Source organism: Capsicum annuum, chromosome 8, assembly GCF_002878395.1.
Source record: "Capsicum annuum cultivar UCD-10X-F1 chromosome 8, UCD10Xv1.1, whole genome shotgun sequence".
Lineage (NCBI taxonomy): Eukaryota > Viridiplantae > Streptophyta > Magnoliopsida > Solanales > Solanaceae > Capsicum > Capsicum annuum.
This window is the reverse complement of record NC_061118.1, coordinates 163151680-163178546: the sequence shown is the minus strand read 5'-3', so window position 1 is coordinate 163178546 and position 26867 is coordinate 163151680. Positions and strand designations below refer to the sequence as shown.

Here is a 26867-nt window from a genome sequence, read left to right as displayed (position 1 = left end):
TTCAAATGTTGTTTTTAAAAAGTATGTCGGGAAAAGAAAAAATTCTTTTTTAGCTTTTGAGATTTTTTATTTATTTTTTTCTAGGAACATTTATTTTCTTTCACAAATTTTACCAAACACCTCAATTTTTTAAAATAAATCCGCTTGAAAAAAATAAGCACTTTTGAAAAAAATAAATTTGATCAAATAGGTTACTAAATTAGTTGGCCTACTAGCCGTTGAAGGTAATTTCGCAGGTTCATTTGCACTTTTGCCCCGATTTTGTGTGGTCTTTAATCTATATCTTTCGTAATAAAGTAACTTTTTTCATGGAATATAAGTTTATGTAGTTTTTATATTATAATATCTTATAAGTTATGTTTGAGCATGAATTCAATTTCTAAAATATTTATGTTTCACCAAGCATAAATTTGATTATCAACCGTCAAAAATGAAAGATCAAGCACGTTTGAAGGGGAAATCATACAATTTTATGAATTATAGGGTATTTTTTTTGGACACCATTATATTACTTATAGCCTTATTATACATGGTTCTCTTACAAAAAAAATTATACGTCTAACATCCTAAAAGTAATTCTGTTATATATGCGGGTGTCTCAGACGAAGATGATAAACCCATGCAAAAATGACTAAAGTTCAGGCAATGAATACTAATTTCAAACTTGGTTGTCTGAAAAATCTTAAACTTAGCAAAATTAATTTATACCTCAATCTCAAATTATTTATTCAAGTACTATATATATATACGTTTATCATCTCCATTTTATTCCAATTTATACACTTGCAAGCTACTTTTCTTCTTTTTGTTTGTATATGGTGCTTTCGGGGAACTTTCATTACACTGCCAGGCGTATTACTTAAAACATATTTTTGTCAAAAAAAATATGTAGTATTTAGAATTCTGGGATGGTTACATGAAAAGTCCAAGGAGTTACGTTTGTCACCAACATCACAGATTGTCATTTGAAATTTAATGTTTGTCCATCTAGAGACTTGGCAGACAGTAGTAGTACTAGTTATGGTGGATAACAGTCACAGATTAATGTTAATATCACTCATAATTTAGCCCCACGAACATATATAATAATATTTGTTAAAATCTTTCCAGCTGCTTATATGTTAGGACATCACTTCATTAACCCACTAATGTTCGTCAACAACCTTCTTGTTTTGTAGCTACTTGACAGAGAAAAAAAAGGATATGTTTTTTTTTCAAGATTCTCCCAACAAATTTTGAGATTTTGTTTGGATTTTTGAAACCTAATTATTGTTAGTACTCAGACACACTGGCATTTTAAAAATCTCTTCTTATCTCTTGCCTAAGCTGTTTTCCTGTTCTAAATTTGTCACATTTTTGTTATAGCTAATTAAATCCCGATTAACTTGAGGCGGATCTAGAAAGGATTTTATGTGTGAATTTAACTGAATATGTTGTTTAAACTCGAACTATGTATACAATGAATTAAATTGTATAATTAAGAAAATAAAAATCGAATCATACAGGATGAGGAGGAAGAGGCTTAAGAAAACGTCCTTTTTTCGTTCTTGAAAAAAAAAAAGGAGGTTAAACTCCTTTGTAATAAGGAATCAGTTGGTTTAGTTGGACTAATTGAAACAAAAATTAAAAAGGAAAAAATTGATAAGGTGGGTTGATAGGTTATTTGGAGGGTGAAACTATAATGGTCGGATTTTAGTAATTTGGAGACCAGACATGTTTCAAGTTACACAAGTAAGCAGTGGGGCACAAGCTGTGACGTGTCAAGTTGTGCACATTGCTTTGCAAACTACTTTCTTACTGACGGTGGTGTACGCTTTCAATACTTGGAGGAGAGATTGCCTTTATGGGGGTATTTGGAAACGGTGAGCAGCGCTACTAACCAGCCCTGGTTGCTCATGGGGGATTTTTATGCGGTTTTAGGAAGGGAGGATAGAATTGAGGGTACTCCTGTTAGTATGGCTGAAGTACTAGAATTTCAAGACTCTGTGAATAATTGTGGACTGATAACTTTGCCTCATGTTGGGAGGAGCAGGTATACATGGAGTGACAGGCAAGCACATCACAGAGTTTGCTCCAAAATTGACTGGGTTTTTGTGAATACTAATTGGCTGGATAACATGCCAGCTTTTAATGCTCACTTTCTACCTGAAGGGATTAGCGATCATTGTCCTGCGAAGGTTCAAATGCTAAATGAACCAACAAGGGCAAAGCAACCATTTAAGTATTGTAATCTCTAGGCTAAACACCCTAGATTTTTGGATAAGGTGAAAGAAGGTTGGATGGTCATAGTAGAAGGGTGGAGTATGTTTCAAGTAGTTAAAAAAATGAAGATGCTGAAATAAGAGCTTAAGGCATTACATCGTGAACATTTCAGCAATATAATTACAGAAGCAGAGGAAGACAGGCTAGCTTTGTATACAGCACAAATGGCACTACATGCCGATCAATCAAATTATGAGTTGCAGCAGGAAGAAAGAGCACGATACGTGAAGTTTAAGCAATCTTCTTACCTTGCGGAGATGTTTCTACAACAAAGGAGCAAGGCTAACTGGATTACACTTGGAGATGATAACACTAGCTATTTCTTTTCAGTTATTAAACACAGGCAACTACAACAAGCTATACTACAACTGATGGATAGGCAGAATGTGATACAGACCGAGCATGAAGCAATTACAAACATTTTTGTTGATTATTATAAAGAGTTATTGGGCACAAAAGTTACAAGAAGGACCCAGGCATATTCTAAGGTCTTCAGATGTGGGCATGTGTTAACTATCGATGAGCAACTTGTACTGCTACAACTATACACTGCAATAGAGGTGAAAGATGCAATGTTCGACATCAATAGAAATAAAAGCCCAGGCCCGGACGGATATGGCAGTGGGTTTTTCAGGACACTTGGAACATTACAGAGAAAGATATTATTAAAGTTGTGTTGGACTTTCTAGATAATGGCAAGCTACTTAGCAAATTAATTGTACGATGATCTCACTAATACCTAAAGTGCCAAAGCCTCAAAGCGCCTGTCAGTTTAGACCAATCTCATGTTGCAATGTATTGTACAAGTGCATTTCCAAGGTGATATGTTTGAGACTAAGGGAAGCTCTCAGTAGTCTAGTTGCTGAAAATCAGGCAGAGTTTGTGAAAGGGAGAAGTTTGATACATAATGTATTGATATGTCATGACTTGCTAAGGCATTATACAAGGAAGACATCTGCAAGGTGTTTGATGAAGATCGATTTAAAGAAAGCATATGATATGGTGAGCTGGGAATTCCTTGAGGAAGCACTAATAGGCTTCGGATTTCCTCTTAACTTTTACGCAAATGGTGATGAGCTATGTCACAACCACCAAATTCTCAACCAAAGTTAATGGAGTTGGCCATGGATTCTTTGAGGGAAGGAGGGGGTTGAGGCAAGGAGATCCTATGTCTCCGTTACTTTTTGTACTGGTGATGGAATATCTGTCCAGGACATTAATGAAGATGAGTGAACTCCCTGATTTCAGGTTCCACCCTATGTGTAAAAGGACTAAGTTTATCCATCTGCTGTTTGCGGATGATTTAATGATCTTTTGCAAAGGGACTGTCAGCTCAGTGTCTCGGGTCATAGAAGCTTTGGATCACTTCAGCAAGGTTACTGGTTTGGAAGCGAATAGTGATAAATCCAAGGTATGGACAATGAGACAAGAGCTACAATTTCGAGTAGGACTGGTTTCAAGCTAGGTACCCTGCCTATTAGGTATTTAGGGGTTCCTTTGTCATCGAAGAAATGGAGTAGCATGGAATGTCATCAGTTGGTGGAGAAGATTACTAACAAGATCAACAAAGGGTATGCAAAGTAACTTTCATACGCTAGCAGATTACAGATTATCAACTCTATTATTTTTCATATTTAACTTCTGGGGAGCAATATTTGTTCTACCTCAAAAGGTTCTAAAGGAGGTGGATAAAAGGTGTAGAGAATATTTGTGGGGGAGTAGCAATGAGAAAAAGAAGATATCGTTGGTGGCATGGAATACAACGTGTTTGCCAAGGAAATATGGAGGATTAAATATAAAGGGATGCAAGAACTGGAATATAGCTTCAGTGGGAAAGTTGAGGGTGAAGTGGGTGCATGAAGTATATATGACGAATGATGCTGACATATGGGCACACAAACCTGCCCTTACTAGTAGTTGGTACTGGAGGAAGTTGAATTCCATTAAAGTGCAAATGTTAGGATGGTATTACAGGGGGCAGTACATACTAACACACACTGGCGACTACTTGGTTAATAGGAGTTACAAGGCCTTGGTGGGTATGCACCCTCGACAAAGGAAAATTAAAGTGAGTTGATATGGAGTACCACTATGATGCCGAGACACCGATTCATATTATGGTTGGCTTTTCAGAATAAGTTATTGACAAAGACAAGATTGCAAAGGTTGAATATTTTAGTAGAGGATACTAAATGTTGTCTATGTGATGATGATGTTGAGGAAACACAAGAGCATCTGTTTGGAGAATGCCAATGGATAATGGAGGTGAGCACAACTCTTCTCAATTGGCTTGGTATACACGTAAGGAAGAGGGATGTAAAGACCACTGTACAGTGGATAAATACAAGGAATTGGCAGTGGTTTAAGAAGCATATAGTTGCAAGAATGTGGGGAGCATTGATATACCACACTTGGCAAGTTAGGAACAAGAAGATTTTTCAACATATAACTACTCCTACTAGTATAGTTATCTCACAGATACAACATGAACTAAGGGAGAGAATGAATATACTCAAGGAATCAAAAAGGGCCCAGAAGTGTCAAAATTGGTGTGATAGATTGTGTACATAGTTGTTTGGTTTATTAGTTAGTAAGTGTTGTTAGTTGAGGTCTAGTTGGTTAACTCATGCCTCCTTTGTAGGCAGAAGGAAACCACTGGATGCTCTTTGTTTGTATGCATTGTACTCGTAATGGTAATATTTCACAGTTATTGTCAAAAAATAGAAAAAAGAAAAATAAAATTTAACACAGAAAAATTCTAGATTAATCTATTAAATTGAATTATCGAGAAGATATTTAGTAACAATGAAATTCTCTTATGAAATATAATTGAAGGACTCGTCATTAATGAATAAGCGCCATGAATTAATTAGTCTCCAATATAAATAGTACAATTATATCACACTATGCTACCTAATGCAGCACATGTGTACCCCAAACTCCAAGTTAGAAGCTGGATGATTTTTGCTTTTGTGTAGTTTTAGGTTTGGTCAAAATCTGATCATTGTTATTATTTAATTATATATTCGATAAATAGACCTTATATAGTCTGTACTTTTGACTTGAATTAACTTGTACGCATACTCCAGTGAGAGGGAGTTTTTATCCTTTCACTAACAAATCATTTATTAATATCAACAATAAAATACATAACATAGTTTTATAAGTGAAGTCTTACGAAGATAAGATGTATGCAAACTTTTTTTGTATTTTAATGAGGTAGAGTGAACTCAAAAGAAGAGTTTTCGAAACAAGATTACAAGAAAAGTATGAAAACAAAATAATAAGATACAAACTAAATGCAACAGTAGCAATAAACTCTCTTATTAATATCATTTAATCTGAGAGTAACACTAAGCTGTTGATTCTCAAGCTTTTAATGGCAAATTACTAATTTACAACAACTTGTAATCAAATTAAAAGTGTTAGCTCGCTTAATAGGTTAAACCCGATGTAAAACGGCCAAGGGCGGCTCTACCCTTTCGGAAAAAAGGCAGCCGCCTTAGATCCTCAAATTTGAGGGGCCTCATTTTTTTTTCTAGTAATAATAGATTATAGATTTTAATAAAAAATACTAATATTATCTGTAGAAAAATAATTTTTTTATATAAAAAGAGTTTGATATATCTAATCCAGAGTACTATGTCTCAAGAAATTAATGTCTTGACTATATTATTAATTAAAAAAAAATTATTAGAAGTAAATATATAATTTTAAAAGTAGACTTTATAAAAATAATTAACTTTTCTTAAAAAGTTAAGGTCTCCATTCGATTTTGGTCGTAAGCCACGGATTTGCTTAAGCCGCCCCTGAAAAAGGCAAGAATAATTGGCTGAATTTGAATGAAAAAAAGATTAAAAGATCACATAATTATGAATCTTAATTCTAAGGAAAATTAAACTTTTGGATACAAAAATATTTTTTCAAAGCATATCAGTCGAATGAAATAATCTCATGACATAATGAAATCACGTATTAAACTGAGACTAGTAATTCTTTTCCACACCAAAATACGTACCATAAGAAGAATTAAAGTGCTATAATAAGTAAAGTTGTAGAATATTTTAGCAAATACGTGCACATCATAGTTTCACAGGTATTGATTATTAGTGTTGCTGTGTCTCCATGATAGAATAGGTACTCTTAAACTCTTAATACTTTTTCATCTTACATTTTTGATAGGTCGTACATGTGCTTATTTGATTAATTTTATTTTCTTAATTATTAATTATTATAGTCAAATGTTCTTATCAAAGTCCCGCAAAATATGGAGGATGATCTTTTTGGATTACGACATAGGTTGTGGGAACATTATGGGTAGTTGACGTAGCAGCCAACATTAAGAAAATTTAAAACTAAAATCCAAAAAAAAAGAAAAGAAAAGAAAAAAGATACATCTTTGTTGTATAAATTTCAATGGCTAGTTGGAAGAATAGGAAATATTATATAAATACTAGTAGCCCCAAAAGTTTTTAAAATTCTGAATAAGACAAAAAGAGGGATTATTTAAATGTTAGCTTTCACCAGCTTAAAAGCTACCTATTAATATCTACTTGTATAATTTTAATGTTCACACACGATTGTGTTGAATTATATACACTAATTATTACTAATATTCTATTGCCGCAGAAAATTAATTAGGCAGTTCACATCAACAAGCCGGTCCGTGAAGAAAGAAGAAAAAGGAGATAGTGATACTTATAACAGTTGTATAAATATGAGGATGAAAATTCATTAACGGTAGCAAAAAGTCTCCAAGTTTAGAGGAGATTGAGATTAATTTGTAAAAGATTAGCTTTGTCCTCTTTACTAAGGTAAGTCCCCATTAATTCCTATAATTACTTTATATTCTACTTTTATGTATAGCCATTTCCACAATTTAATTTGGATCCTGATATTTTTTTCCAGGATTTTTCCACTTCGTTTTTGGGGAATTTTCAAGAAATTTGGAACTTGTAAGGTACAATTATATTCTCACCGGAACAAAAAAGGATTTTAGTGACAATGAGTTAATTGCCGGTATTTGTCGGTCTATAAAGTCTATTATTAATTTTGTGCAATTGAACATTTGTTAGGAATGAATACCTTTTTATTTTTACTCGATAGAATTGCTACTAAAACCTTTAGCGACCTGAAATATAGTGGAAAATAGTCAATTGCTAGTAAATGGACCATTTTTCGCGAGTTTTTTTCTTCCAGGATTATGCTCGAAGATTGAACTTGAAATTGAATGTATATTTTTTGGTTGCAGGAAATGGAATATTATGGCTTTAATCAACAATGGCCTATTGGTTCATTTGATGAGCTTAGTGCTATATCTATAGCTGCTTCATTTGGTGAGAATACTTTGCATGATTCATTCATCTATCATGATCAGCCAATACTAGGCCATAAAAGGCCTATAGAATTGTCCCAAACTGTTGAAGAAAGGCCACTAAAGAATCCCAAAACAAGTCACAGCTGGAACAATAATAACAATTCCTATCATGAAAATGACCAAATGTTGAGCTCACAATCTGTGGCTTCTCCCAATTACTCCCATTTAATCAACTCAAATAATTTGAGTAACCAACAAGATGTGACAATGAAGCCCAAAGAGGAAACAACTTTGTCATCCAGCAGTATAACTTTTGCTGCTGATCATCACAACAATATGGTTTGTCATCAAGATTCTTTTGCCAATCAGAATTACATGTTTAAGGCGAATAATTCATGCCAAGGTGCTAATAAGAGTGTTAGCACTAATAATGGGAAACTAACACACGCTCAAGATCACATCATTGCTGAGAGGAAAAGACGCGAAAAACTCAGCCAAAGATTCATTGCTTTATCTGCCCTAATTCCTGGACTAAAAAAGGTATTACCAACACTTCCTCTATCAATGCCTGCTGGTACGATGATAGTCATTTTTTTAAAATACGTTTCTTATTAAAATTTTTACATTTGATGAGTAGATGGACAAGGCTTCAGTTCTTGGAGATGCAATAAAATACTTGAAACAACTCCAAGAGAGAGTGAAGACACTTGAGGAGCAAACAAAGAAAAAATCTGTAGAATCTGTTGTATTTATGAAGAAATATGAACTTTATGGAGATGGTGAAAATTCTTCATCAGATGAAAACAACTCAATTGGTACTCAACAAATGGATGAGGCACTCCCAGAAATTGAAGCAAGAATATGTGAGAAGGATGTATTAATTAGAATCCACTGTGAGAAAAGGAAAGGAATTGTTGAGAAAACAGTTACTGAAATTGAAAAACTTCATCTATCAATCATCAACACATGTGCCTTGACTTTTGGAACTTGTGCTCTTGACATTACTATAATTGCTCAGGTATATTATACTGTCTTGAGTTTAAGTATAACATCTTAAAATCAAGATACGTGCGTGATTTATAATGTAAATAATATAAATATATACATACATTAATTTGTAACATGATAAGAAATGATGACTAATCTGCTATCACAGGTTCAACTGCGGATTGATAATGTTAGAAATTTTGTACTGTATGTGAATATTACTTAAAATCCTAGATTCTTAAAAGGCTTAATTCCATGCAGATGGATGAGGAATTTGCAATGACAGTAAAGGATCTTGTCAAGAATTTGCACACAGCTCTCAAAATGGTTATATGAAGGGTGTGATCGATCGATCAACTTATCATAATTTCTTTTTAAAGTGTTTGATACAGCGAAAAGTCATTTTACTCTCTCTTTAATTTTTCCATTTCTTGGATGTTTAGGCTTGTGATCAGGTCAAAGTCACCCTTTTTCAAAATCAATCATGTCCTTTGAAGCTTTTCGCCGTGGGGATTAATTTATTCATTTTGTAGGGAGGATTTTTTTTCAACTTCTCTTTTTTTGCATGGTTCAATTTATTAATTAACCATGTTCAATTTATCCACCCTATTGTAAAAAGATCGTTGACCCCATGGCTTAGGCTTTTTTGTTTTCTCTTTATTATACATATTTTTCCACAAGGAAGGTTGAGATATTCAACGAATACCAAAGTGGTCGGAGAAAAGGGACAATACAAGGTTTTCATTTTTTTAGGGGTGAAAAGGCAGATTGTAGGCTTTTTATCATTAATTTGCTTTAGTTTGTCAATGTTTTAGACATCCTCTTGAGTTATCTCTAATTTGGAGGGTCTCTTTGTTGTTATGTAATGTTATTTGGTTTATGATATGGAATAAAACCACTTTATTATTGTCTATCTCCTACTACCCCTTTTCAAGTAATTGTTGAATCTTAATTTTACCTCTAGAGAAAACGAAATATATAATTTGCATTTAAGTTGTTGGTTTTACTTTCGGGGCGATAGAGTTAGAGTTTTAGCTACAGATTTAACATAATGCGGTAGCTTAATTTGATCAAACTCTATATTTGTATTAAGAAAAAAACTTAATATGTATAGACAATTTATTAAGAACATATAGTAAATTATATTTTTTTAGAATTTAAAATCCAAGAACTTAAGATTTTAGATATCTACTTTTTTTTTTTTGTTATTGTTTGGTATAGGGTGGAAAATCAAACTAAATAAAAATTATTACACAGCCTGAGAAAAAATTTCATATCCTAATAAGTATATACTGAGTATATACTTAATGGGTATATCATTCTTCATTTGCTAAAAAGTCCATATAATAATTTGTCTTTCTTCAGACATGTCTAATATATCGTGGCTTTATTAATTTCCAACAAATATATACAATATAATCTTATATAGTCGGTCGAAGTAAATCATGTTATATATATATATATATATATATATATATATATCATCTCCATAATTAATACATAATCAATAGGTGGTGATCAGTAGGCTGCAATTAAGCAGTGTATTTTCATTTCTACTACTTTATAACTCAATTATTGTCATTCTTAATTGTTTAATGTTGTACAATTCCAGGGTAAAACCTGATGTTGATCTATTCCAACCATCACTTTCCAGATTACCCATACTTATAAAATATTGACAACAATATTTCTCTATAAATATTGTATATAATATTCGTGTATTCTTGCTCATCACCAATTACGTCTTTATTAATGTCATCTTAGTAAAATTAGTGTCTAAAATCAAATTTTAATATAAGATCTTAAATATATTTACATAATAAAAATACTATCAATAATTTAAAGTTATTTTTTTATTCATACATATATACTACTTTTTTAGTGTAGTATTCTTAAAAAACATTAAGCATTTAACTTCACATAGTAATATTATTATTTTTAGAAGTAAAGACTAATTTTAATTAATAACATGTAAGTCATTTGTTGACAATGCATTACCTTGAATATTATTGTGAAAACGTTATTTATTAATATGAAGATTTGATAAAAATATTAAAGTTCTAAAATATTTTTATTAATATGTAGATAGTTCTTCTTTTTTCATTTAATTTAAATTTTTTATCTTTTACCATCTTTAATATTATTTCAAGTGAAACTAAAATCATAAAATTTATATTAAATTTTTTGGAACCTCAGAATTTTGAGGACCTAAAGCAAACGTTTCAATAGTCTTACCCTTGAGTCATCTCCCTTGATTAGGTTTACTGAAAGTGGTTAATATAGAAAAATAAAAAATAAAAGAAAATAAAACGACGAGAGTTGAGTAGAGGTCAAGGTGGAAATTAATAGTTAAATATATTTTGATTATTTTCTAGAATGACAATCATATATTTTGGATCACTTATTTTTAATAAGGACCAGAAATAAATTAAGTGGATCAACCGGAAGGAGTGCTAAACTAATACTCCCTCCGTTTCAAAATAATGAGCTACTTTGATTTGGCACAAAGTTTAAGAAAATAAAGATGATTTTTGAATCTTGTGGCCTTGAATTAAAGTTGTGTCAAATGTACCAAAATACTCTTTAATCTTGTGGTCCTAAACAAGTCATGTTGAAAGTTGAAATTAAAGTATTGTAAAAAAAAAAAGTAATTTTTTTTAAATGGATGTGGTCCTAATTTCTTTTAGTACTTTAAATGTTTATATGTTGAATATAATGTTAAGCTCATGGTAGATCAATTTTTGCGGACATTTTAATCTAATACTATTAATAATCGACCCTATAACCTCTTCAATAAACCCTAAAATTTCCATTGAATATATAAATCTTGTGTCATGCTGACTACAATGTGATGTCTATGCTTCAGCCGAAATTTGAACGGTAGTATTATGCTTGTATGTCATGTCTCCAATTCTCCTTCATGAATTATATTAAAAGTCCAAACGTTTGATAATATTTTTCTTAATTTGAATAAACTATTTACAGATGAAGTTTTCTTGTATTCTTTGCCGCACTAATTAATAACTAAGTAGCTGTTATCAGTTTTATACTACTTATCAAGCTTAACTTTCCAGATTTTGACAGCCAACAAATGGTTATAGTTTGCTTAATTAAAAAATTAAAGAAACTTGTTGAGATTAACCCTTTACAATTTGCAAATTAAACTAACCATTTTCAATAGATATATACACACATATATATATATATAACTTGAACTTAATTAACTATAGGAATAAAGTTGGTATAACATGAATGAGTCCCCACAAGAGATCATAATCTTTCTTGACAAATCAAGATTCCACGACTTTCTTTATGTAATGACAATAATTAGGTAGCTAAATTAAGTGTGGAAAATAATAGTGATACGAACGTAGAAGTAGTTTAGAAGACTTATATTCATTATAAGTTTTTCAAAAAATTCAGATTTATAATAGTGCATGTTGTCATTCTTTTTGGTCTTTTGTAGGCAACTGTTGAAAATAAAACAGATAATATTGTAGTTGGTTTAGCTAATGATAATATTCAAGGCAATAATTGCAGTTAGGCTTGAAAAACTCGTATTAATATTGTAGTTGTAATAGTTAAGTAAGATCCTTTCTGATTTATGTACTGTGCTATTTTTATAGTACGATTTGCTATCTAACCAAACTGATAAAAAAAACGATCAAATAGCTTAATTTTAAATTACTTCCAAAAAATTATGAAAACTTGTCTGTGAAGAAAGAGACTAGTACTTTCTTGGTATTAATTTACTTAGCATAGTTTATTATTATAGATTAAAATTTTTCATTCAAATAAATAAATAAAAATTAATTAAATACTTTTTAGATATAAAAATATGTTGTTCTTTCTTTGGCGTTTTTTTTTTTTTTAAAGCAATATCATGAGATAATGGGAATAACTAGATTTTGATTAAAGAGCAAATATAAAGTCCAAGCCAATTCGTATTTAATATACTTCCTCCGTTTTAAAAAGAATGACCTATTTTGACTTGACACGGAGTTTAAGAATATAAAGAAGATTTTGGAATCTTCTAGTATTAAATTAAAGTTGTGTCAAATATACCAAAATGCCCTTGAATCTTATGGTCTTAAACATGTCATGTGGAATTAAAGTATTGCCAAAAAAAGTAATAGATCATTCTTTTTTAAACAGACTAAAAAAAAATAGGTCATTTTTTTAAACGAAGAGAGGAGTAAAAAGTGTATTTAATGTCATAAAAAAGTCTAGCCCTTTAAAGCGATTTAACTTTTTTGTTTTTGATAGTCTAGCTTTGATCTCACAAAATAAGTTGGTTAATCTTCATTTTTATGTAAAATTTAATTTCGTTTGTAATGTAGTTACAAGTGCATATTTTGTGCATTACTCCGTGAAAGAAAATTATGCTTTACAAATAGAAAGTTAAATGTGAAAGAAAGATGAAATATAAATATTAAAAGAGCAGTTCATATCTAAGCATTACACAAGTCGACATTCTAGAAGGGCATTTTACAGTCGGATATTATTTGAAAAATATTATTTTTATAAATAAATTTCTTAAAGTGAGGAATATAGTTTTTTCTAGTGAAAGTAGGAACATAAATATTAATTGCCTGATTTTTTTTTGTCCTTTCATTCTTCAACATACCTTAGTTTTACCTCTTTTTCGTTTATCTTCATGTAAGCATCTTCATTGCTTATAAAATTTATAAATAACTCAAGTTAATATTCTTACTTATATATCATCATATCGAAATATCTTAGTTTTACCTCTTTTCCGTTTATCTTAATCTTTATTGCTTATAAAATTTACAAATGATTCAAGTTAATATTTTTACTTATGTATCATCATATTGAAATATCTTAGTTTTACCACTTTTTCGTTTATCTTTATCTTCATTGCTTATAAAATTTATAAATGATTCAAGTTAATATTTTTAGTTATGTATCATTATATCGAAAGTAAGAAAATAAGTGAGAAACTCCAAAAAAAAATTATTTTCCCTCGTTTCAAACACACACTAGGATACAATCTAGAAGGTCAAAAGGAGCAAACGTTTTTGGGTAGAGAATTATGACCAAAAGCTTATACGTGGCAGAGCAACAGAACTTCGATTGAAACTAAACATATTTTATTTTGGGATTTATTGTTTATTAGTACTTTATATATTCTGCTGGACCTTTTACTATCTCTTTTGACCAGATTTATTGGACGGTCAGTCACTTTGAATTAGGTGGAAGAAAACAGAGGAGTGTTAATATTTTTATTTTTACTAATATATAGTACGTGTTATTTTCGTGTATTATAGTAGTTAATTAACTCCCTTATTATAAATTTTATATTTTAAGAACGCTTATGCATATATATTCTCTGAGGAGATCTAATAAAATAAGTTTTCTTACACTGTTTGTGATATAACTTAAACTCATTTCAACATTCAATCATTTGATTTTATCAAATATTGTACGTACTAATAAGGTTCTTAACATAACGACTCTAATTTTACAGTAGAAATATTCGTATATTATAATCACTAGACTCAAAATTACCATCGAAAAATGGAACTTAAAACGTAATTGCAGAACAGTAATTAACTGCTTAAACAAAGAGAACTATTTAAAAAAATAATCAAAAGGGAGATGAAAAGTCATAGAAGAACTGAAGGTGAGCAGCATGGACTTTGCCTAAATACAATATCAAATACGCATAACCATTCTCTATTACCCCTAGTCCATCCTTTTTAATGATAGCTAATTGAGCGTGTATTCCAAATAAAACTCATCCACATTTTACTCAGCACAATAATCTCAATTGGATAAGTCTTATTCACTCCTTCAAGCCATAGACCTGGTGGAGTGAACATGGTTCACAACACTTGAGATGCAATGTATTTTTTTTTTTTAACTTTATCAATACAATTCAATCAATTATAACGTCTCATTTAGCATTTTTGCCAAGTACAATTCATATTTGCCATCAAAAAAGTTATTTATAATTAAATTTTAAATTGGTTGCGTAATATTTTGTTATATTATCATCTATGCAAAAGTTAATAAACTCATATTTTTTATACATAGATAGTAAGAAAAAAATAGTCAGATTGCAGTGAGTGCGGAACGATCACTCAATGTTGTAAATCTGTCGGCTTTGTGTGCATGCATGGCTTTTTCCTTTATCTGTTTATTAAGTTAATATTTTGGTAACAACTCAAGTTAGCAATATATGGATAACATGTATTATAATCGCTGAGAGTACAAAGTATAATTGAAAAATGGAATCAACAAACAAGAAATAAGTAAAGATACTTAAAAAGAGGGAAAATGGAAAATATATAAATAGGTAGAAGGGGGTGATCGAGAAGCCATAGAAAAATTGTAGGTGAGAAGCATCGACTTTGCCTAAGCTTAATACACAATAGCCTAATCCCAAAGCTTGTAATTAAAATGACACACTTTTGTCGCATGCTTATTCCTTGATCAATTCACATCCCAAGTAAATTCCTTGTTGGACTAGCTAATTCCTTGACCTCTTTTGCGTTGTAACTCTTGACCCAATAACTTGGTCACACTTCGTCCAAATAACTGGCTTATAAGAATTATTTGAGTCATCACGTCAACAAAAGCTACTCTTAACCTTTCATAAATAAAAAGAAAATGTGTGCTAACATACATAACATATAGTACTAGAGTTATTTGGGTTTTGATGGCCGATGTGTAGGATCAAATGTTATTGAATCCAGTCCAGACTACAGAGTTTCAATTCAGTAATATGTTGTTCTAGCCCATTCAATAAAGGCCCCTCTTTTGTGTTAGTCTCGGTGGATTTTCATAGAAGCCCTCTTTTCTTTTGTTAGTTCGGGAGTATATTTATATCTTTTTTGAAGTAGAAAAAAAGGCGTCAGGCAACGTACATTCATTGTATTCATACGTGCTGTATTAACCAATATCGCTTGTAGGAATATAATTTGTATCGATAAATACAGTTTGCTTTTATATACAAATAAGAGAAAGTACAATAGATATTCATTGCTCTAGTTTCAAGCAAAGAGTAGAAAACAAAAGAGAGAGAACGACAATCAGTGTAGCTAGCAACAGAATTTCATGATTTCGAACTTAATAAGAGATTGGTGACATGCGTTTCCCGTAGGATTATATTCATTTGCACGCATTTAGACTGTATCAACAAATACTTTCTCTTTGTATTTTTTTTTCTTTCTAAAATCTCATTGAAGGCTGATTCAATTCGTGAAAATGTTTTTCTGATCATTTTAAATCTATGAACAACAAGCGACAACTGGTTTCGTGGTGTAGTTGGTTATCACGTCAGTCTAACACACTGAAGGTCTCCGGTTCGAGTCCGGGCGAAGCCACTTCTTTTTGTCCCCAAATCAAATTAACCCTCCCAAACGACGTCATGGACATCTTTTTTATCCATTTATTAATGCGCCGAACACGGATAAAGGGTCCCACAATATGTAATACCAGAAGCTACTAAAAATCCACTTCATTCACCCAATTATATTAACCTCCCACATAACCTCCTCACTTCTCATTGGTCCAATCATTCCACGTCATCATCTCTCTCAATTCTCCAACCACGAATCCCCCCACAAATATCAACCAAAGTCAGTTTTAACACATCACACACTTTCATTCTAATTATTTAAAAAAATAAATACATAAATAAGTAAGAAGAATCCATCTCTTAAGCATCACTTGAGATTTGAGCAATTTCCAATTCCAATTCCATACAGATCTTCGCTTTTTTTTTTCTTCTGAGAAATCAATTCTCCTTTTCCAGTTTCCCTTGTAATTTCGATGTTTTTATCAATGGATTTGAGACGATCATCGCGTTATTTTTTGTCTATTTTTTTGATCGTGATTTCTGTTCGGTTATCTCCAGCTGCAGCTTCCTTCGCTGCCAAAGATATCAATCCTCCTTATCCTAAAGCTATTTCTGTAAGTCATCATGCTTTTTAAGGTTTTTTTTTAATTGAATGAATACCTTGTTTCATGCTTTATTACGAATCTGTTTACTTTTCTCTGTTTTTTATTACTTGTGGGTGTCGTATTTATGTTATGCCATCTTGTTCCATGTCTCGAGCGGGGGTTCTATCGGAAACAGTCTTTCTACTTCTTTAGACGTATGAACTGCGTATACCCTCCCCAGACCTCAGTATGTGGGAATACACTGGGTTTGTTGTTGTTGTTGAATAGTTAACTGTAAAGGCTCGTTTTGTATGATGCATCAGGGATAATTAATTCCGGAATTAATTTTAGGACGAGTTTATTTCATGTTTGGTTGGGATAAAATTGCTAGATAACTAATCCTAGAATAATGAATCCCACGATAATTGTTTTATTAATTAATGTAAGGCATGATTCATTGTGCAATTTAAGATTTTCTGGGTCTCAATCATATGGAACGCCGTCCCCAATTTGTAAAATTTAGCTGATGGTTCATTTAATTATTCATTGTGCGGTTATGCCTTTTTTCCCTAAGAATAATTTGAAGAGGCAAGTTTGATTTTAGAAATTTAGGATTTTTCGGATCTCAATGATTATATTTACGTCAATTGGGTGTCTAAAGTTTTTAAGTTGTAGAGGAAAGTCATTGTTAGTCTGTTGTTGTGATTTGTTTTGGTTTACTTAGACTGATTGTGCTACGTTAACAATGGAATAAGGAAGTTGAGATTTTTTTTTGGAGTTTCTGACTGTTGGTTTATTTTCCTCCTTATTTTGTAGGACTTGAAGGAATCAATTGTAAAGGGTTTAGGTTTCCAAGCTGAGGATTTCAAGATATCCGGATTTGATTTGAGGGATGCTCTTGTGGGTAGGTCGGTGTCGTATGAGTTTGATGTTGAAATTGATAATAAAGTTATTCCGTTGAAGCTTTTGGAGGATGTGAATAGATGGGAATTTGTAGATTTGCCCATTTTCCGGGTAGAGCGAGGTGAAGAAAATGGGTTGGTTGAAAGGAAGAGATTGGAGAATCAGTTGCCTGTTTTGGCGCCATTTACTTTGGCAGGTCCCATGGAGCTCTGGATCCAGGATGCCAAGGACATGAGAATTTCACTACCTGTAAGTGAAAGCTTTGGCTTGAATTTTATATAATACTGTACAACATTATGTCATTGAAAGTTAGCTTTTTTGTTTAATCTATTCACGAACAACTTTGCTTGTAAGTATTAGTACTCTCTAGGTGAACTGTTGAATATTTCCCTTCTCTTTTTGGCTCTCTGTCTTTTGTTTTGTTATGAACTTTAATACCTTCATGATATTCCTATGAATGAATGTTTTGTTTTGAGGGTTTCTCTTGTCGAGTTCCTTTTCTTTTGGTGTTTCAAGAGAGTCTGATATTGCTGTTTACCCAGGATAGAGTCTTCTTTTGCTTACATAGTTATGGGATGCCCTTTTGTTCAGATTTGTATGTCTTCCATTGTTTCATGTGCAATGATACCCGTTGCTCTTATTGATAAGCATTGATCATGTTGTCTAGGACCTAGGTTGTAACTGTCTTATGAGCATTCTATTTTCTTACTACTTTTCATGTCGCTGATCTGCTTTGTTTCTGTTCTGGATAATTACATGCAGCATGATGTGGATGCTGGGGAGCTGAGGAAAGTGATCTTAGCCGATGGTGCTGTTGTTACAGTCAAGGGTGCCAGATCTGTTAGCCTGCGCCACCCTATAGAACTTCCACTTCCCTTTAACAGAACGACAAATGGATTTGCCTCTGGTCTGTTGGCACTGGCTGAATATTTACGTCAAGCTTCTCTCTCTCAAGATGGACCGCTCCTCTCTCTTCGAATTGTTGGTCCTACATCTCTTACATCCCCCACTTCAACATCTTCCCCTTCTGCAAACAGACTTAAGCTTAAACGCCTTGCACCTGGTCTTGTTGAGTTATCATCAGTGTCAAAATTGAAAGCCATGAACGCCATCTCCACCATTGATCTCCAGGGAGAAACCAGTGCACTTCTTACACCAAATCAATTCACTACATTGTGGCCTGTTACTTCTATCAATGGTTCAAACTCGAACTTGCTTGGTTTTGAGGGCTTGCTTTCTGATTTACTGGGTCCTAAAGCTGGTAAAGAGGGCTCTTTCAAGTTGCTGAAGGCAGATGTATCAGCTCAGACTTTTGTGAAGATTGGTTTTGGAGTTGAGAAGAAGTTGAAGGAAGGAGATTGGTTCAATTTGGAGGGTTATCCCGAGTGGAGAACCAAGCCTGAAAACGTAAGGATGCATTTCGAAGTTCTGGCAAAGGTAGATGGTGACAAAGTTGTGCCAGAGAGAATCGTGCAGATTGATCCGATAACTATTGAGGATACAGTGGCACCCAGTGTGCAACTGGGAAATGTCTCGATGTCAAAGGTTCCCATTGTTCACCAACCTCCAAATCCATTCACCTTGTAAACTCCTTAGACGGGCGAGATTTGTGTTTGAGCAAAATTGTATAGATAAAATTGCCCTCTTTTGTCCTCTGTTTTAATAGCTATTTCATACATCAGGTGCAGAGAAACCTGACTCAGAATTCATCAAAGAAGTATCAGGAATATATGCCAGATCTTTTTGGTATTCTCTGCTGTTTTTTTTATTCATTTTCATGTTTGATGCCTTAAAACTTTACTGATTTAACACGAGAAAGCTTAACATCAGGCGGAACACAGGAGTTTGTTCTTTTTTACCAAAACTAGCAAAGCATATGAAGCTTACATTTCGAATAATATTCGTTTCAGAGCAAGAAAATGGAGACACTCTTTATTAGCATAGTACTTGACAGAACCATTTCATTTCTAATATTTACCAGACAATCAGAAAAAGTATTATGGAATTTGAAACTCTACTAATTCCTGATGAAGGAAATTCCTTTCTGAATGCTTTCGGCGAGCTCTTTCTTGGCCTTCTGCAGTCCAATCCTGTTGGAAATTACTCAATCAGTGAACCAACTTATTTAATATGCCGGAGAATTGCAGGTCAAACCTAGCATACTTACCTCTCATACTCGTTTAAGGGACCAAGTTGATATACTTCTTCAGCTCCCATACGACCAAGTCGTACTTTGGAGGCAAAGAAAGGGAGTTCTGTTACCTGTATCAAAGTTGTTCTTGGTCAGTCGGAAATTTGACAGAAGAAAACAAGTAGGCTTGTTAGGACTTTCACACTTATGTCTAGCCTTCTGCTCTTGATTGGCTATAAAGTGGGCAGCCAATAAGTTTGAGAAAGTACCTGAGAGGCTACAAAAGCACAAGCCACCACACCGGCATCTCCTCTTAAGCCCTTGAGGCAAACATCTGCAAATTTTACAGCTGCATATGCCTGTAGGTATCCCATTAGATTAGTTATATTCAACATGCCTATATTCATGGTTCAGAAAACATTAATAGAAATAATTCAAGGAGTAATTCCAACCATAGATAGAGTTGCAGATCCAGCCCCCTTTTTGGCCTGCAAAGATAATAATTCTTCAGGTTATAAATGACAGTTCAATTCTGGTTCAAGAAATTCTCAGTATATACTACTGAATTGCAAGTAGTGCACGCGTTGTGCTAGATGGTAGCTGTACAATACCTCAACAACCTCCGTTCCTCCATCTTGAATGCGCTTAGTCAAATACTCTGTTTCCTCCTGTGTAAAGGAGCAAGGAGGCTTGACCTACAACACGTTATAAAGTTCAAAATATCAGTATCAGGAGGAGATTTCAGCTGGTGGAAAGTTTCTCTTTGTATCTCTGCTAAAGTATAAATTTGTTAAGACCTGTGAGAGAAGAGGCAAAATTGTCACCCCAGCATGACCTCCAACAACAGGAACTTCCACTTCCCTAGGATCCAGTCCCAAAACTTCTGCCTGTAAGGACCTCAAACAGATTAATAGAGAAACAAAAGGTCTAGTAGTGACAGAAGTGTCTGATGAAATTTCATAAGCACGAAAATCAATCCAAAAACAAAGCCGAAGACTCCTGGGAAGGGTAGATATTTACAGTTAGTTGATATAGAGGACGGTAAGAAATAAATAGTGAAGTCGAGCTAAGCTAGTGAAGGTATATTGGGTAACACTTACCACAAAAGTATTCGCTCTCACAACATCTAGTGAGGTAACTCCAAGGAGCTTCTTTGGATCATAAGTACCTGCTTTCTTGAAAACTTCAGCTGCAATAGGAACTGTGGAGTTCACAGGATTACTAATCAAATTAACAATAGCATTAGGACAACACTTTGCAATTCCTTCACAGAGGGTCCTCACAATCCCAGCATTAATCTTAAAAAGATCATCTCTTGTCATTCCTGGTTTTCTCGGAATACCAGCAGGTATAATCACAAGGTCCATTCCTGTAAGCGCACCCTCAAGCTCACTTTGCCCCAGAAAACCCCTCACCTAAATACAACAAAGAAAATTATTCTTCAATTTCAGCTTCAGCAAAATAGGGCTAATTTCACGCAGGGTCACTTTGCTCATTATAACAGTCAAGTCACCAAACTAATAATCATCGCGCAGATAAACTTATCCACTATAACAGCAAAGTAGCAAAATTATTTTTTCCTCATATTCAAGTAACTAAACTTTGCCCCAATAACAGTAAAGTCACAGTCTTTAACATTAGAACAGTTATATGGATAAATTTCAGTGACTATACATGAAATTAACCCGATATTTGATGAAGTAAAAAGTGAAGATGTGTCGAGAAAAAACTCACAACAGCACCAGTGTCCATGTGGCTAATATCAGCAGTAACACCGGGAGAATTAACAACATCATAAAGATGAAGAACAGAGACTAAAGGATTCATCTTCATCAACATTGCAAGTGGTTGCCCAATTCCTCCAGCAGCACCCAGTATAGCAACCTTGAATCCAGCTGCCCCACCTTTTGCTCTGCAATTTGTTCTTTCCAACATAGACCCCTCTCCCATCTTTATAAGTACATGTCCAAGACAACAGTTTTAAGAACCAAAATCAATTTCAAGAATTCACAATCTAGCAGGGTCCAAGAAAGGACCCGACCACAACAGACTACTGTACCAGCCCTTTCATTATATTTTCAAGAATTCACAATATATTAAAATTAAAAATACATTCATTAACATACCTGGGGATTTGAAGGGTAGAGATGAGCTGAAATTCTGGCAATACGTTGGTGAACTTCTGAACCTGATGGCTGCTGCATCTTCCTAACTATGAGTCTTTCGTGTTTCCAATTAGGAAGTAGTAGCAGCACTAATGATATTTAACTCTTTTTTAAAATAGGAAGAAAATGTTGTGTGGATAAAATGGGAATATATAAATATAAGGTGAATGGTGAAGGAAAGATAATCGGAATTTCTGGGGGTGGCTTTATTTGATTTATTATTATTATTATTATTATTATTATATTTTTTTGTTTCTTTCGAACTCTTTTTTTTGTGGAAAACAATTTTTCTCAAGAATTATCCCTATGCTATAATGTTTGTGGCACACAAAAATCTGTTGTTTTCCCTAACTTGAAGCTATAATTTCTTTGGCTCTTAGTATACCTTGATGATGACTCTCAATCAGCATTGCTTCTTAAGTTATTTTTCTTTCATTTTGTTCTATTAGTACGTAATTTGTATTTTTTTATTGGGGATACAATTTATTTTTAACGATGTAATATTTTAACGTCCAGACAGACTTGCCCTCTATCTAATGACTTTGGACATAACTTCGCGTTAAATACTTGAAGATTCACCAAATTATGCAATTAACACCCAGCCAAGGGGTATGCCTTCATTTTTAATGCAATAGAATAGATTTTGATCGAGATGTTGTACCTTTAAGTATGTTGGATATGGTTGCAAATTTAACTAATATTTTCTATAAAATCAGTCTGATAAATTATCTATTTATGATTATCACGGAGCAACAATATATATTTTTAAACTGAGAGTAGTCACATATTTCTGTAATAAAAGTGTTGAAATTAAAGTTTAGTTTACTTCCATAATCAGAATCATTTTAGTGTATACAAAAATAGTTTCACCCCGAACCATTTCGTTCCTCACATGGAGGCCAGTCATGCATGAATAATCTGCTGGAGAATAGTATAAGAGAAAATTTCATAAAACATGGCAATATAGATGCTAATTACTGTACACTGTCCGAATTTACAAAACTATTGCTGTGTTGAGTAATTATATGTACTAGGTGTGTTTGTAATGTAAGTTTTCCGTAATATAATTTAGTTGGGCCACAGACAAATGGGCCTAAATTGGGTTTGTAATGCTGGTTCAAGACCAAAAGGTTGCCTTGTATACTTATACATTTCTAATTACTCAAAAGCAAATTGATCCAGTCCAAAAAGTGAAACTCTTAATTATATTTGAGGGCAAACGATATAAATCTCGATAGATTAGAGTTTGGTTATAATTTTTTTTTTGATATTTTACATAATTATTAAAATTTTGATTTTAGGTCTGTCAAAATACATAATTAGTTTCCGATATATTCAACGAAGATATATTTAGTTAGCTCTCGATATATTTTTTTCTGATTTTGGACCTGTCGAGATATATAATACATCCAACAAAGATACATTTTTTCTTTATAAAGATACACAATTAGCTTTCGATATATTTATTCTAATTTTGGATCTATCGAGATACATAGTTAGCTCCCAATTCATCCATCAAAGCTACATGATTAGTTAGGATTTTTGTATTAACTTTGTAAGAATGAGGATTTGTGCAAATTTGATAAGTTAATTAAGGTGTATGTTTATAATATTTTGGCTGTATTTGAGAAGAAGAAATCTCATCAACACCACCACCATTGCTGCCTCCTTCTCCTCCTTCTAGTGGGAGGTGTGGAGGTTGGGGCGGGAGGGTCGGGGGAGGGGAGGGGGGGAGTAACTGGAATCATAGAATTAGTAGATCTGTTCTGTCTAAAATGGGAATGGATTAGGGTTATAAACTTATAATCTAATGATTGAGTCGATTCCATGATTATAAGTTCATTCCATATCGGACAAGGTTGGAATAGGGTTATATACATTCTCATTATGAGAAGGGGCCATTCGGGCCTATCTAAATAGATACTATATTTACATTTCTTTCGAATACTGATTACCAAAAATATGAATAAAAAATTGGATACGATGGGTGGGTGGGTGGGTGGGGGGGGGCGCTAATTGGACTTTGTTTTTTCAGGGGGCGATGTACTTTCTCCACTTATGGGTGACTGTATTTTTAATTCAATTATATAGTAAGTATGAGTCTCTGAATCTCTTTGAATGATCAATGTATTTCTATAGTACTTATTTTAATTTTATTTATTTTAACTCCGATGAGATAAAAGTTTGAACCCTAAACTCTAAATTTTAAATCTTGAACAACCTTAAACCTTAATTGGACTAATTCATTAAATATTACAGTACTATATTGATTTATATGTTCTAAAGGTTTGTATATTTAAAAAAAAAGAAAAAAGAAAAAATGACTATTGTAAAACTTATTTCAAATTGTTAAATAATTAAAGCAAAATATTAAACTTAATGGTGAAATACTAACAGAGAGAAAATGAAGATAGTAGTAGTTCTTTTCTTACTCCTCTTCTTATCTCTTACAATGTACAATGGAAGGCTATATATATTCAAATTGCAAAACTTCTTCACCAAGCCAATATAGTGAAAAACTTTTCTTACAAGATAGCAAACTTCTTCACCAAGCCAATATAGTGGAAAACTTATCTTACAAGATTGTCTTTGTGTATCTTGTTTTACAAGAATGCCTTGATGCATTCACATGCACATCCATAACATATTATTTAATATCTAACACTTCCTCTTGGATGTCCATGTAGAGATGATCTAGTAAATACACATTTCAATATTGCCTCATTAAAAACCTTATCAGAAAAAATCCAGTGGAATAAAAAAAAACTGGTTAAGGAAAAAGAATACAACGCGTATTCTTATTCCCCCTGATGAAGACCCCGATTCAACCAGTTCAGTCTTCGTATCCCAATCCTGTATATCATCTTCTCAAAGATTGAAGTTGGTAAGGATTTGATAAACAAATCTGCTGGATTGTCACTGGAGTGGATCTGCTGCACATCAATATCATTAATTTTTTTTTAAGATCGTGCTTGAAGAATAACTTTGGTGAAATGTGCTTCGTTCTATCTCCTTTTATAAACCTTTCCTTTAACTGAGCTATGCATGCTGCATTGTCTTCAAATATGACTGTGGGTACCTTGATAACGAGCTTCAGGCCACATCTCTCTTTGATGGAATATACCACTGATCTCAATCATATGCATTCTCTACTTGCTTCATGGATTGCTATTATCTCACTATGATTAGAAGAAGTAGCAACGATGGACTGCTTTGTCGATCGCCATGATATTGCAGTACCTCCGTATGTAAACACATAACTTGTTTGAGACTGGGCTTTATGTGGGTCAGATAAATAACCTGCATCTGCATGACTGGCACGCCTAGATTTGCTGAACCGGAACGCTACATGGTGCCCATGACCCCGAGGTACCACAAGCTAACCCATGACTGATATCTGTACCTGTACACTGCATAATATAGAACATAAATGCGTAATACGTAATACTGTAAGGCCATAAGGTTTAAAACAGAATAATCATAACATGAGAGTGGGGTATAGAATACCCAAAACAACTATAATACTATTTGAAGTCTGAACATACTAGTCTGAAAATCCTCTAACATGACTGTCTGAATAGAGAGTTGACGGGACATGTCCCCAACTAACTCTGACTAGCAAAACTGAACTGAAATAAACCACAACATAAGTAATGATCATGCCCTTAAGAGACGAGGACTCACTGCTGAAACGCTGACAGCTAAGATGCTACTGCTACTGCTGGTCTGGAAATCATGTATCTGAACCTGTGGTGTAACATAAAAGAAAGCACCATAGTGTGAATGCATCAGTACAACTGAAAGTACTGAGTATACGAGTGAGGTAGGCTAAATGCAAAGGGTTTGTATGCATGAACAAAGCTGACTGATATGAACGTGAGAACACATACATACATAAGTAACTGCTACTGAACTCGTGATGATACTGACTATTGAGTTTGAATACTGACAACATGAGTTTACCGATTTCGAGATACTAAATGACTGTGTTTACTGATATTGATCTGTGAATCACTAATAAGTGAGAAACTGATATTGTATTACTGAATACTAAGAGACTGATACTTTATTACTGATAAAGGGGTTGATTATTTCTGGCAGTACTGATTATGAAGTACTGGTCTAATTGACTGTATCTGACAATCCTAAAATTGAGTTCGTGATAACATGACTACTGAGTATGAATACAAATGACATGTATTTACTGATAACATATAATAACTGATAATTGAATTCTGATAAGTGATATATCTGATAACATGAGTGCTGATAACTGATAGCATGAATGACTGCATCTGACAATCCTGAATCTGATGGAACTAGTTGAGTTTCGTACCATATCTAAGTTGACTGTATCTGTCAATCCTGATATCTTGAAGAATTATATGAGTTCTTTTACTGAGACTGATACTGAAACTGTGGGAAGTAGTTATCTAACCGACATGCCCCAATTACGCTATAATAGCTAAGCTGGAGTCCAATCTCTGCCCTGATTGGAAGGGTGTCAATATCGCGCCACTGGTAAGGACAAACTGTGAGTGACCCTCATCTGGCAGGTACTCTAATGAGAACGGTGGGAACCCTCATCTGACAGGTTAAGCCACCTCATCTACTCTCAACTGATAGGTATTGATGTCTCAACCTATGCTGGCTACATAGTTCTGAAACGCCAGGACTGCTTCTAAGAATCACACCCTCATCTGACAGTGTGTGTTTCCATCCTTGGGTTCACTCGGTGCTAACTTCTACTCCCATCTGAATAGACACTAAGCATGACTGACTGAACTGATTAACTGGACTGATAGCGTTGCTTAGCTGAGCTAAGCTAAATTTAATGAGTTTCATTGACTGACAGAATACTACTGAGATCTGACGATTGACTGAGAGAACTGAAGTTACTAAGTACTGAGTAGAACTGGACTGGTATTGAGTTTATTGAATTTCTATTGACTGACAGAATTACTACTGATGTCTAGTAACTGACTGTGTTCATGAGATTACTGAGATTTTCTGAGTCACATGACTGATTGAATTCTACTGAGCATGGCTTGACTGAGAATATTGTGACAACATGACATGGCTCTAGGCACACAGCTATATTTTTTGGGTACAAGTACCCCCAGGACTCGATGGAAGGAAACTGACACACATGACTGACTTGATCATAAGAATAGAGTCCACAATTCACAATATC

The 26867-nt window shown here is 33.4% G+C and overlaps 4 protein-coding genes and 1 non-coding gene across 5 annotated transcripts; 4 read left to right on the top strand and 1 right to left on the bottom strand.

Moving 5' to 3' along the window:
• The first annotated feature begins 3328 nt into the window (after window positions 1-3328).
• LOC124886707 lies at window positions 3329-4833 on the top strand. The gene is made up of 3 exons (XM_047395634.1): window positions 3329-3673; window positions 3935-4297; window positions 4396-4833. The coding sequence occupies exons 1-3, from the start codon at window positions 3329-3331 to the stop codon at window positions 4831-4833; spliced, it is 1146 nt and encodes a 381-aa protein (XP_047251590.1).
• Window positions 4834-6968: 2135 nt separating this feature from the next.
• Window positions 6969-9479, top strand: LOC107879909 (transcription factor bHLH18). Its single transcript, XM_016726836.2, has 5 exons — window positions 6969-7076; window positions 7171-7222; window positions 7514-8119; window positions 8217-8597; window positions 8828-9479. Exons 3-5 carry the CDS (start codon window positions 7517-7519, stop codon window positions 8900-8902), a joined length of 1059 nt encoding a protein of 352 aa, XP_016582322.1. The 5' UTR covers window positions 6969-7076; window positions 7171-7222; window positions 7514-7516; the 3' UTR covers window positions 8903-9479.
• Window positions 9480-15841: 6362 nt separating this feature from the next.
• TRNAV-AAC lies at window positions 15842-15915 on the top strand. Its single transcript has one exon. It is a non-coding gene; the product is annotated as a tRNA-Val (tRNA).
• A 153-nt stretch (window positions 15916-16068) lies between these two features.
• LOC107840118 lies at window positions 16069-19126 on the top strand. The gene is made up of 3 exons (XM_016683854.2): window positions 16069-16504; window positions 17291-17626; window positions 18140-19126. Exons 1-3 carry the CDS (start codon window positions 16364-16366, stop codon window positions 18962-18964), a joined length of 1302 nt encoding a protein of 433 aa, XP_016539340.1. The 5' UTR covers window positions 16069-16363; the 3' UTR covers window positions 18965-19126.
• Window positions 19127-19203: 77 nt separating this feature from the next.
• On the bottom strand, window positions 19204-22022 carry LOC107840119 (malate dehydrogenase, glyoxysomal). Its single transcript, XM_016683855.2, has 9 exons — window positions 21635-22022; window positions 21243-21458; window positions 20609-20923; window positions 20306-20395; window positions 20120-20203; window positions 19961-19996; window positions 19778-19867; window positions 19545-19639; window positions 19204-19467 (listed from the first exon to the last, which is right to left on the bottom strand). The coding sequence occupies exons 1-9, from the start codon at window positions 21710-21712 to the stop codon at window positions 19395-19397; spliced, it is 1077 nt and encodes a 358-aa protein (XP_016539341.1). The 5' UTR covers window positions 21713-22022; the 3' UTR covers window positions 19204-19394.
• Between the last annotated feature and the right edge of the window lie 4845 nt (window positions 22023-26867).

Coding starts and splice junctions, on each gene's coding strand:
- LOC124886707 (XM_047395634.1), top strand. CDS start 3,329: ATGGTGATGAGCTATGTCACAACCACCAAATTCTCAACCAAAGTTAAT. Junction 3,674..3,934: donor CGAATAGTGATAAATCCAAG/GTATGGACAATG, acceptor CTACCTCAAAAG/GTTCTAAAGGAGGTGGATAA. Junction 4,298..4,395: donor ATAGGAGTTACAAGGCCTTG/GTGGGTATGCAC, acceptor TTGGCTTTTCAG/AATAAGTTATTGACAAAGAC.
- LOC107879909 (XM_016726836.2), top strand. CDS start 7,517: ATGGAATATTATGGCTTTAATCAACAATGGCCTATTGGTTCATTTGAT. Junction 8,120..8,216: donor TAATTCCTGGACTAAAAAAG/GTATTACCAACA, acceptor TTTGATGAGTAG/ATGGACAAGGCTTCAGTTCT. Junction 8,598..8,827: donor ACATTACTATAATTGCTCAG/GTATATTATACT, acceptor AATTCCATGCAG/ATGGATGAGGAATTTGCAAT.
- LOC107840118 (XM_016683854.2), top strand. CDS start 16,364: ATGTTTTTATCAATGGATTTGAGACGATCATCGCGTTATTTTTTGTCT. Junction 16,505..17,290: donor CTTATCCTAAAGCTATTTCT/GTAAGTCATCAT, acceptor CTTATTTTGTAG/GACTTGAAGGAATCAATTGT. Junction 17,627..18,139: donor ACATGAGAATTTCACTACCT/GTAAGTGAAAGC, acceptor AATTACATGCAG/CATGATGTGGATGCTGGGGA.
- LOC107840119 (XM_016683855.2), bottom strand. CDS start 21,712: ATGCAGCAGCCATCAGGTTCAGAAGTTCACCAACGTATTGCCAGAATT. Junction 21,459..21,634: donor TCTACCCTTCAAATCCCCAG/GTATGTTAATGA, acceptor GTACTTATAAAG/ATGGGAGAGGGGTCTATGTT. Junction 19,468..19,544: donor CCCTTAAACGAGTATGAGAG/GTAAGTATGCTA, acceptor AATTTCCAACAG/GATTGGACTGCAGAAGGCCA.